At 48.5% G+C, this 12,399-nt stretch overlaps 1 protein-coding gene across 1 annotated transcript in view; it reads left to right on the top strand.

Moving 5' to 3' along the window:
• Window positions 1–470: 470 nt before the first annotated feature.
• LOC307238514 (uncharacterized protein) overlaps window positions 471–12,399 on the top strand; it is a gene marked incomplete at its 3' end in the record, with an annotated part of 13,388 nt that continues 1,459 nt past the window's right edge. Inside the window, exons 1-2 of the mRNA XM_080011532.1 lie at window positions 471–740; window positions 7,255–7,647. Of these exons, the coding sequence (XP_079867658.1) occupies window positions 7,368–7,647 (280 nt within the window). The 5' untranslated portion in view covers window positions 471–740; window positions 7,255–7,367. The remainder of the gene's footprint in view (window positions 741–7,254; window positions 7,648–12,399) is intronic.

Genomic DNA, 12,399 nt, shown 5'->3' with positions numbered 1-12,399 from the left:
ACAGTGCAGTACAGTACAGTGCAGTACAGTGCAGTACAGTGCAGTACAGTGTAGTACAGTACAGTACAGTGCAGTACAGTGCAGTACAGTACAGTGCAGTACAGTGCAGTACAGTACAGTGCAGTACAGTACAGTGCAGTACAGTGTAGTGTAGTACAGTACAGTACAGTGCAGTACAGTGCAGTACAGTGTAGTGCAGTACAGTACAGTACAGTACAGTACAGTGCAGTACAGTACAGTGCAGTACAGTACAGTGCAGTACAGTGTAGTGTAGTACAGTACAGTACAGTACAGTACAGTACAGTGCAGTACAGTGCAGTACAGTGCAGTACAGTGTAGTACAGTGCAGTACAGTGCAGTATTTGCCGCTCCAGTCCAGCTGGTGGCGGTAATGCGCCTCCAAGCTGCTTTGCCAACCCACAATAAAGAGTAAAGAAGCAGCAGCAGCAGCAGCAGAGTCAACCAAGCTTCCCATCCCTACTTATTTGTTTTTATCTCTTCCAGCTTTCAAACGCTTACACACCTTTACAAAAGCTCCATTCACTTGTGGATCCTTTGGCTTCTTCATTTCATTTCCCACGCAACGAGCAGCGCTATATCGCTTCCCTTAGCATTAGCTGCATGCTAGCAGGCCGCCGCGGAGCCCCGACCCGTCCTGCAGAGGGAGCCCGAGCAGGGGGCACCGGAGAGCGGGGAGTCCCGCAGCCAGACAGCGGCGCTTTGAGCCCAGCTCAGCTGAGGTCAGTGTTGATCACTGCTTTTATTTCCTTCTTGTTGCTCCAACTCGGCTTCTACACCTTTTCTTGGGTGGAGGCTCTTTGTGCTTTACGTGACGTCACCTGCAAGCAACACTTTCAGCTGCAAAGTCTCAACATTTAAGATCCAAGAGGTTTATATGTCACATACTTATACACATTTGTATATACAGATATGTGCAGTAAAACGCATGTGATTAAAGTGATTATATTGTTTCACAACATAGAAAGTAATGAATGCAATTCCCATAATTTCCCACCTGTTTATACCAAAATAAAACGAAAATATTTTATTAAGCCATGAATAGCACACATGCACTGTACAGTGGCACAGTGCAATACACTCACAGCAAGAAGGTTCTGGGTTCGATTCCCGCCTGGGGCGCTGTTGGCACCGTGCTCCGGTGGGTTATCTCCCAAATAGGAGCCTTTCTGGGTGGAGTTTGCATGTTCTCCCCGTGCTCACATGGGGTTTCCTCCACCTCACGTCAGTAAGGACCCCCACCCAAAACATGCACCATCATGGTCTGACCAGCGATGGACACTTGGTACCAGGTCCCCGCGCGTCGACGAATGCTGCCCACTGCTGGTTAAATGCAGAGGAACCATTTCACCAGCACCACCAAAGCATGTGTGTGTGTGTGTGTGTGTGTGTGTGTGTGTGCATGTGTTATAGTGTGGTGTGTCGGTGACGATTAAAGATTCTTCTTCAAAACATAAATGAAAATTTTAATGGATGAATGTATGTACAATATAGCAATGCTTCATTAATGCACTACTTCCCTTGAGCGTGTAACATCGTAACACATCACTTCTTACAATTTTCAACGTGCTAGTCATAATGCTAAGGGTAATAATCGTAGGCTTCGTCCCCGTCGAGAAGAGGAGTTGTTCCATCAACCACCATTAGTTCTTTCTGGGTTATTGCAGTTTCAATCAGCCTTTGGAAAAGTTGGGGTGGGATGATGCAGGATGATGCAGCCTCCGAAGACCACTATCACACCTGCAATGACAGCTACAGAGGTTATTATGGACACCATCACCCCCTTCCACTGGCCGAACCATGATTCAAAGAGGCCAGTGAGGGAGGTGTCAATGCCGCAATTCTCTGCCAGTGCCTCAGCTAATGTTGTGAGCCCATGCAATGCCTTGGTCACCGAGCCATCTGGAGCGGTGTTGTTGGGACTGAACGTACAACACATCGACCCAAACATCACCCATACCCCACCCTTCTCAGCTTAGAGCATGTCTAATGCCATTCTGTTCTGCCACACCATTAGACTAGTAGCTGCCGTCTGTTCTACCAAGCCTTGAACTGTGTTCCTAGTGTGATTTATAAACCTCTGTTGGTTGTAATTGATCCAGTCCACATTCTTATTTATCGTGGACCCCCACAACAGTGCAAATTCAAAAGCTACACCTTTTTGATTTCTAGCTTTGAACTCCTCAGGTAACCCTCTGGGTACTCCAATAGCGTTGATGTAAACCTGTGTATCAAGAGATCCACCTGGCGCTACCTCTCTCTTTTGTCGTCCGTTAGCAGAGTGCTGTTGTGCAGCGTCATGTACCGTGTGGGGCTGGATCAAGGTGAAAGGCATTACCAGCTGGACTATGGCGCATGTCCCTGTCCACTCGCTTGGTAAGTTAGACCTAAGCCGTCTTCCCCCACACAGCCACCAGAGGTCAGCCCTGTCTTGGCACAGCCTTGTAAAGGGGGAGGCTGGCAACACAGAAGGAAGGTTACCCATAGCGGTGTCAGTAGTTACGTTGATCACTTGGCTACATCCTGATAGCTGTTCCATTCGATGTCCCGGGGTTACGAACCTAGTTAAACGGGTGTAATTGCCGTTAGTCACTTCAAATGGTGGTGGTGTTGGTGTTTGTCACTGGTGGAAATAGGTCATATGAATCAGTACAGTTTGGGTCGGTAGGTATTGTTGCTTTCTCATATAACTTAACCATACAGGGGAGTCAGTGGTCCGAATTTTCAAAATGTAGTGGAAAAGTTATGGTCCCCAACTTAGGCTTGGCAGTAGATCATGCATAGCAGTCGTCCTTGGCTTACGACATGGCGGTGAACCTTATCCAATCTAACAATTTGTTTTCATCAGAGTATCCTGTCTCTAATTCCATAGTATCATGTAGCTCTTTGACTTTTATGGTCTTAATAAGGTCCTTTTGTGGTACAGGTGTTGCAGCAGGTGTTGCTGTAGTGTTGGTGGTTGGCTTCCGTATCACTATGATTTTAAATGTTCCCCTGTGTCTCGTCCCGTGCTATCTGATGCCAAGTCATAGACCCCCCCCCCCCCCCCCCCCCATCGTCAGGTTGTGCTTTTTTAATAGTTATGTACACCGGGTTACAAGCGGCAGGTCCACATGGCATGAGTACATGGCCGCGGACCAAACTAAATCTGTCTTTCTTTATCTGTAAGAGTGTGTTTACTTGTGGGATGATAAGTCCAGTCATAAGGATCTGTGTGCCACCACACCTGTCCCATGACAGACAATGAGGACCCCCTATACACAGGTACTTTTGATCTGTCAATAACTGATGTGCTAGGAGCTGAGTACAGCTCGCAACTTCGCAAAGGTCTAGTTGGAATGTGGCATCTTCCCCTTCCACCAAATGCACCTCTTTTATCCCTTGGTCCACATGACCAGGTTAAGATAGTTGTTAATAGTAGGAGTATAAACATCTTCAGAGATAACTAGGTACTCAGGGATCTGTTGGTTTCTTCACCAGGTTTAAGACAGCTGTTCAATATAAGGGCAGCTCCCTTTGTAGCCCAGACTTCCTCCTTTGTACAGTTTATCTCTTTACATAGTTCACAGTGTGTCTAATCTGGATCTGGTTGTGGTGTGATTACTCTTTTGCAGTGCGTCAGGTGTATCCAGGTAGGCCTCTCCTTGATTTTCACCACTGTTGGCGTTGTTTGAAGAACTTGGAACGGTCCTTCCCACCTAGGTTGATGACATCTTTTCCTCTGGATCACTTGATGAAGACCCAATCGCCGGGTTGTACCTTTTGCTCGTCCTGTTGCTGTGGGTGTTCTTCAGCGAAGCTGTCAATGACAATACTTTTGTTAGTGATTCTGGTTTCTCCGGAAAAATCTTTTAGTGGTTGATTTTGGTCTGGCTGTCCAAACAACACTTCATATGGTGATAGCCCTCTGACACTGGGTGTCATTCTCATGTTTACTAATACTAATGGAAGGCAATCGACCCAAGTGAATCCTGTTTCTGCCATAGGTTTTTTTTCCCATTTTTTATTTAGCTCTAAATAATTCTGTATTCTGTATTGTCTAATCTATATTTCGCCTACCAACTAAGAGTGCAGAGCCAGCAACTTCCAGAGTGCAGAGCCAGCTTCTCCCAGCAACAGAGTACTCGTGTATGTGTAGTAGTGTATGCAGTAACCCGATACAGTATGCAGTACAGCAAGGCAGTGGGGCCTGTGTAGGTGACTCAGTGCTTTTTGTTTGGACCCCTGGTGAGTTCAGCGTTGACAGTTCTTATAGCTTGCGGAAAGAAACTCTGTCTCAGTCTCTCTGTTCTCAGTGTGTGACTGCAGAGGCGCTTGCCTGCTGGAACAGTCCGTTGTTGGGGTGGTGAGGATCCTTCATGATCCTGCGGGTTCTGCTACTACACCTTCTGGTATATAAGTCCTGCAGGGAGGGGAGGGTAGTTCCAGTTGTACGTTCAGCTGAACACACCACCCTCTGCAGGGCCCGCCTGTCCTGGGCAGTACAGTTCCCAAACCAGGCAGTGATGTTGCCTGTCAGGATGCTCTCCACTGCTCCAGAGTAGAAGGACTTGAGGATCCTCACCGAGACCCTGAATTTCTTTCGCTGCCTCAGGTGGTAAAGACGCTGCCTCACCTTTCTCACCAGATTGTCTGTATGTAAGTCCATGTTAAATCCTCTGTGATGTGGACTCCCAGGTACTTGAAGCTGCTCACCCTGTCAACAGAAGTCCCATTAATCACCAACGGCACGTGCGTCCTTGGTTGTAATCCCCTCCACAAGTCCACAATCAGCTCCTTAGCTTTGCTGAGGTTCAGGAGGAGGCTGTTGTCCTGGCACCAGAGTGACAGGTCAGCCACCTCCTCACGGTAGGCCTTCTCATCGCAGTCGGTGATCAGGCCACCACCACAACGGTGTCGTCAGCAAACTTGATGATGGTGTTGGAGCTGGACCTGGCCACACAGTCATGTGTGTACAGGGAGTACAGTAGGGGGCTGAGGACCCAGCCCTGTGGGGGATCCTGTGTTCAGGGCGAGGGAGCTAGACATGTGCCTCCCCACCTTAACCGCCTGGCTTAGAGGAAGTCCAGCATCCAGGCACACAGCGGAGTGCTCAGTCCTAGCTCGCGCAGATGCGTGAGCGTGGTGTGCAGTACCTGGGAGACCGCGTCATCCATGGATCTGTTCAGCTGGTACGCGAACTGCAGAGGGTCCAAGGTGCGGGGGAGGGAGGCGCAGATATAATCCTTAATCAGCCTCTCGAAACACTTCATGACCACCATGTGAGGGCCACCAGACAGTAGACATTCAGGCAGGCTGGAGAGGCGATTTTCGGGACAGGAATGACGGTGGACCTCTTGAAGTAGGACTGCACCACCGAGTCGGTAAGGGAGGCTTTGAATAGCCTAGTGAACGACAGGGCTAGCTGGTTTGCACAGGTCTTCAGTACACTGAGAGTGTACGCTCATCCCCAGCGGTGTAACTCCAATTTGCGGCCGTGCGAGCCCTCAGAGCGCCGCAGATGAAATTATTGACCTAGGGTTTCTGGTTCGGAAATATCCGAGCTTTCACCGTGGGAAGAATACTGTCCACTAACGTAGCTATAAAGCACGTAGCTACTTCCGTAAACTCGCTGACGTCACTGGAACTTGATTGGAACATGTCCCAGTCTTTGTCAGTAAAAGCGTCCTGAAGCGCGACCTCTGATTGATCCAACCACCGCTTTACGTCCCTCGTCACTACTGTTCCACCCGCGATGCATGACTTGTAATCAGGAAGTAACAAAATAGGGAAATGATCCAATTTCCCGAAAGCAGAGAGTGAGACGGTCTTGTATCCGTTCTCATTCGGTGTGTAGCAGTGGTCCAAAGATACATCTCCCCTGGTGGCACACGTGATGTGTTGATGGAAATTTGGCAGAACTTTTTTAAGGTTTCCCTTGTTAAATTCCCCAGCTACCACCACAGCCGCGTGGGGATGTTTGTTCTGAAGTCCACACACACATCTTACAGGTCTTACAGGGCTGTGTCAGTGTCGGCTTGCTCTGTTATATAAACGGCTGTGATGTTGACCGTGCTGAATTCCCGGGGGAGGTAGAATGGCAGCATTAGATGGTCATCTGTTCCAGGTTTCTCGAGCAGGAGTGGGAGAGAGTCTTCATGTTGTTGGAGTTACACCAGTGGCTGTTGGTCATGAGGCAGACGCCTCCTCCCTTGTATTTTCCCAACTCTTCCGATCTGTTCGTGCAGGACATGGAGAAGGCCTTGGCTGGACATATGGCGTGGTTTGGCACCAGCGGGTTCAGCCATGTCTCCGTCAGTCTGAGGACGCAACACTTTCTCGTGTCCTGTTGGAAAGTAATCCTCGCCCGAAGGTCATCCATTGTATTTTCCAGGGACTGGATATTGGCGAGAAGGATGCTGGGCAGCAAGGTTGCGTCCTCATTCTGGTTTGGATGCCACCTAGCTTACTGCGGTGCCGTTTAACAGCGGCTCCATTGTTGCTGCTGTTGTTGTTGTTGTTGACAGCGTTGGTGCGTAACATCTCCGGGGCCGCTGGATCCATTGATAAAACGTCCCAAAGTTGATCATTCAGGGAAATTTTCATATCCAAGAGTGTATCGCAGCCATAGGAGAAAGCTACCAATGAGTTTTTGGCGGTCATAGTGATATAAAGCAGGTAAAAATACTAATAGTGAGCATAATTAACTGGAGCGCCTGTTCAGACTGCCGCTTACGGGCGGTGCCACGTCACAATGTTCAGTTTATTCTACACACACACACACACACACAGCAGAAGGGAGAGTCACTCATGTAATGATGATGTCATAGTTTTCCAGACGGTTGATATGATTGTTGAAGCACATAGTATGTTGTGTTTGCACTTGGACTCGTTGATGACATGATGTCATTATATTGACAGGAAGGCGGAGGCAGTTGAAGAACTATTCTGCCATTTATCTCAATTGTGTTTTCTTTCATCCTTCATTGAACGTCATCTCATCAAATGTACCACGTATGAGGACTCAGCAATGATCAGCTTCAGGCGCCTTTCATGAGCTGTGTTTCATATGGGCTGTGTGTGTGTGCATGTACGCACACAACACAACAGACAACAAGAAACATGTTTCTATTCAAATTTAACTGGTAATAAAGACGAAAATAAACAAGCACATTTATTCAATTGATTAAGGAAATAAACATTTTATTATAAAATTTTTAATATAAAATAAACGTTTACACTTTATTCTCATTCTAGAACAAGGAGAAGCTCCCAGCAGTGCTCTTTGACCCGGAAGTAGATCACAGCGCTCACTCTCCCGCCGCCTCCGACACAGACACGTGACCAGAAGCTCCACGACGACAACAACAATGGCGGAGCGGCTCCAACTCGTCACCTTCTCGGTACGAGAGCGAATCTCTGCGGCGGTGGGAGAGCTTCTGTTCCTGTGCGACAAGGTGAAGGTGAGAGAAGAAGTGAGAGACGCGCTGAGCGACAAGGTGATAGCGGCAGGAGGAGACATTTTCAGAGAGTTTGAAGGCTCTGTGCTGCACTGGGAGAGCAGACGGAGGCGCCCGGAGCAGGAGATGCGGAGGCTGTACAGAGTGCTGGCTTCCATCCTGAGGCCTGGAGTCCAGCTGAGCAGAGCAGGTCTGGACCCTTCGTATACATTTTCAAAAGCTGATGTCACATTTATCACATGGCAATAACAAGTTAATATGGAGTCAAAGGTGGTCAGTGGCTGCCATTGAGTTTCCTCAGTGGCCGCCGTCATGGCCTGTTATACATGTACAGTTGTATGAAATAATTACTATATATTTTCTGGTATGAAACCGCGAAAGTTGCAAACTTTTCCTACAGCAGTGGGACACTGCAGAAGGATGGCAGCACTATTGATGTGTATGTATGTGACAAATAATCTCTTGAACTTGAACTTGTGGCTAGGCTTGGGCCCTGCCCAAACCATGTGTAACGGGGTTTCTCTGCAATTCTCTCCCCAATAACGCCCCCACGCTTTACACATGGTTTTGTTTCATGCCGTTCCTCTTGTTTCGTTTCATAAGGAGACGTAAAATAAAATAACCAACATCTAAAATAAAAACACACTTTTTTGGTGCACCAATTGTGGGCACCTTATCGCTGGTGCACGCATCACTAACACATTTTTTTCTTTAAATAAAATGGAGACATAGGTGGCATTTGCACAGGCTGTTCCTTTTCTACCTTTCCAATATGTAATTAACAGGAAGCTGTCTTGAATCAATTTTGAGTGGAAGTAATTAAGTGGAAATAATTATTATCAACATTTCATGTGTCATATTATTCTAAACTGTGATTAGATTTAAATTTGAATTTTTGGCATGGAGGATTAGGAAACTCGGGCATTTTTTATTATTACTTTTTTATTGCAATGATTGCAATTTATGTTGGAATGCAAGTTCCATATAAATATAATTGAAAGGTATAGTTGTACTTAAAGTGAAAGCGACTTTCATATGAAGTTTAAACTGGACATTTCCATTGAATTATACTAAAACTTTGTGACAGTCCCATTTTATTAGAAATCTGTGACCGTTTCATGTTCTATTATTGTTACATAATGAACAATAATAAACACAGTGTCCAAATCAGCAATTTTACTATTGTGGTAACTGAAAGTTGCTGCGGTAGTCAGTATGAAGAAGAATCTTTAATCTTCATGCTTTTTTGGATGGTGCTGGTGAAATGAGGCCTCTGCATTGACCATCCTGGCTTGTCCTTTCTCAAGTGGGGCAGCCAGGAGCAGTGGGCAGCATTTGTCGACGCCTGGGGACCTGGTACCAGGTGTCCATCACCGGTGACGGGTGCATGTTTTTGGTGGGGGTCCTTACTGATGTTAAGTGGAGGAAACCCTAACCCTAACCCATGTGAGCACGGGAAGAACATGCAAACTCCACACAGAAAGGCTCCTATTTGGGAGATAACCTACCAGAGCACAGTGCAAACAGCGCCCCAGGCGGGAATCAAACCCAGGACCTTCTTGCTGTGAGGCAGCAGTGCAATGCACTGCGCCACCAAATTAAGAATTAAGAGAAATAATTTCTCTAAACAGAGATTTAAATTCAAATGATCATAAGACAATGAAAATGTTGTTTAATAGTCAATTCAAGATTCAAGATTTTTTATTTGTCACATACATATACATACTTTCATACATATATGCAGTGAAATGTGATGCAACGCACCCGGTGATAACACACAATATGTCCTAGGAAAAAAGAAATAAAAGTAAAGAATTCCTTTCTAATAGACCGACTTACTGACTCCTAAAACGTAATACAGTAAGTTGAATACTTATAGAATAAGATAAAAATATATAGAATAAAATACAATAAAAATAAAATGAAATAAAATGGAATAGATAGAAGGAATATGCCTATGTATGTACAGATATGTGCAATTAAAGTGGCATGTGAATTAAAGTGGCATGTGAATGTGAATAGAGTGAGGTAGTGTTTGGGATAATACAGCACAGTATACAACAGTACGGCGCAGCAATACGGCATCACGAACAACCCTGAACAGTGACACAGTATGCGGTACAGTATGCTACATACAGTACAGTAGGTAGTGGAGCCTAGTGTATGGCTCAGTTAGGACCCCTGGTGAGGTCAGCGTTGACAGTTCTAATGGCTTGCGGGAAGAAACTCCGTCTCAGTCTCTCTGTTCTCGCTGCGTGACTGCGGAGGCGCTTGCCTGACCGCAGCAGCTGAAACAGTCCGTTGTTGGGGTGATGAGGATCCTTCATGATCCTACGGGCTCTGCTACTACACCTCCTGGTGTATAACTCCTTCAAGGGGGGGAGGGTAGTTCCAGTGGTACGTTCAGCTGAACGCACCACCCTCTGCAGGGCCCGCCTGTCCTGGGCAGTACAGTTCCCAAACCAGGCAGTGATGTTGCCTGTCAGGATGCTCTCCACTGCTCCAGAGTAGAAGGACTTGAGGATCCTCACCGAGACCCGGAATTTCCTCAGCTGCCTGAGGTGGTAGAGACGCTGCCTCGCCTTTCTCACCAGAGTGTCTGTGTGTACGGTCCATGTTAAGTCCTCTGTGATGTGGACTCCCAGATATCTGAAGCTGCTCACCCTATCGACAGAAGTCCCATTAATCCACAAGGGCGCGTGCGTCCTCGATTGTGATCCACGCCTAAAGTCCACAATCAGCTCCTTGGTTTTGCTGACGTTCAGGTGGAGGCTGTTGTCCTGGCACCAGAGTGACAGGTCAGCCACCTCCTCGCGGTAGGCCTTCTCATCGCAGTCGGTGATCAGGCCCACGACCACGGTGTCGTCAGCAAACTTGATGATGGTGTTGGAGCTGGACCTGGCCACACAGTCATGTGTGTACAGGGAGTACAGTAGGGGGCTGAGGACGCAGCCCTGGGGGGATCCTGTATTCAGGGTGAGGGAGCTTGACATGTACTTCCCCACCTTGACCACCTGGGGGCGGCCTGTGAGGAAGTCCAGGATCCAGGTGCACAGCGGACCATTCAATCCGAGCTCCATCAGCTTGACAGCCAGTCTGGTGGGGACTATGGTGTTGAAAGCTGAACTATAATCGATGAACAGCATTCTCACATAGGCCCCCTTCTGGCCATCCAGGTGCGTGAGCGTGGTGTGCAGTACCTGGGAGACCGCGTCATCCGTGGATCTGTTTTGCCGGTACGCAAACTGCAACGGGTCCAAGGTGGGGGGGAGGGAGGCGCAGATGTAATCCTTAATCAGCCTCTCGAAACACTTCATGACCACCGGCGGTGAGGGCCACCGGACGGTAGTCATTCAGGCAGGTTGGAGAGGCGATCTTCGGGACATGAACGACGGTGGCCCTCTTGAAGCAGGACGGGACCACTGATTCAGCCAGGGAGATGTTGAATATTGTAGTGAACACCGGAGCTAGCTGGTTAGCACAGGTCTTCAGTACTCGCCCAGATATGCCATCTAGGCCCGCAGCTTTCCTGGTGTTCACCCGCATCAAAGCCCTCCTGACCTCGTGCACGGACACTGAGAGTGCGCGCTCATCCCCAGCGGTGTAACTCCAATTAGCCGGCGAGCTAGCGGTGCTGCTGCCAGACTCGAACCGCGCATAAAAGGAGTTCAGTTGGTTGGCCAGGGAGACGTCCACACTCGGGGCTGGGGAGGAGCTGCTCTTGTAGTTTGTTATTGTTCGCAGCCCCTCCCACAAGCGTCTTGTGTCCCCCCGCTCCATCTGCAGCTCCACGGTGTCTCTGTACGCCCGTTTAGCGTCCCTCACCGCCCTCCGCAGATTGTACGACGCCGCTTTGTAATTGTCCTTATTACCAGATACAAGACCGTCGTTGTAAGCGGCCGTGCGAGCATTCAGAGCGCAGCGGATGGATTTATCAACCCATGGTTTCTGGTTTGGAAATATCTGAACTTTCACCGTGGGAACGATTTCATCCCCGAGCGTAGCCACAAAACTTACTACAACCTCCGTAAACTCGCTGACGTCACTTGAACTTGTTTGGAACATGTCCCAGTCTACGTCAGTCAGAGCGTCCCGAAGCGCAGCCTTCGATTGGTCCGTCCACCGCTTCACTTCCCTCGTCATCACCAGATCCCGCGCGATCAGAGGCCTGTAAACAGGAACCAGCGAGATCGTGGCGTGATCTGATTTCCCGAAAGCAGGGAGCGAGACGGTCTTGTATCCGTTCTTGTAAGGAGTGTAACAATGGTCCAGAGTTCTGTTTCCCCTGGTGGCACACGTGATGTGTTGGTGGAAATTCGGCAGAACTTTTTTAAGGTTGGCCCTGTTAAAGCCCCCAGTCACGACCACAGCCGCGTCGGGATGTCTGTTCTGAAATCCGCACAACACATCGTGCAGAACCGACAGAGCTGCGTCGGTGTCCGCTTGAGGTGGGATATAAACGGCTGTAATGATGACCGTGCTGAATTCCCGGGGGAGATAAAATGGACGGCATAGTATGGTCAGCTGTTCCAGGTTCGGCGAGCAGGAGTGGGAGAGGAATCTGGTGTTGTTGCCGTTACACCAGCGGTTGTTTACCATTAGGCAGACGCCTCCACCTTTGGATTTCCCCGACTCTCCCGTTCTGTCGCCGCGGAACACGGAGAAGGCCTCGGCTGGACGTATTGCTTCATCCGGCACCAGTGGGGTCAGCCATGTTTCCGTCAGGCAGAGGACGCAACAGTTCCTCGTGTCTCGCTGTAATTGAATCCTCGCACGAAGTTCATCCATCTTGTTCTCCAGGGACTGGACGTTAGCAAGAAGGATGCTTGGCAGAGGTGGACGGTAAGGTTGCGTCCTCATTCTGACCCGAATGCCGCCTCGTTTACCTCGGTGCTTCCTCCGTGGGCCCGCTCGTGGAATAGTGGCTCCATTCTTGTTGTTG

Source organism: Zeus faber (genome assembly GCF_960531495.2).
Source record: "Zeus faber genome assembly, chromosome: 1".
In the NCBI taxonomy this organism is placed as follows: domain Eukaryota; kingdom Metazoa; phylum Chordata; class Actinopteri; order Zeiformes; family Zeidae; genus Zeus; species Zeus faber.
This window is presented reverse-complemented; position numbering and strand designations above follow the sequence as displayed.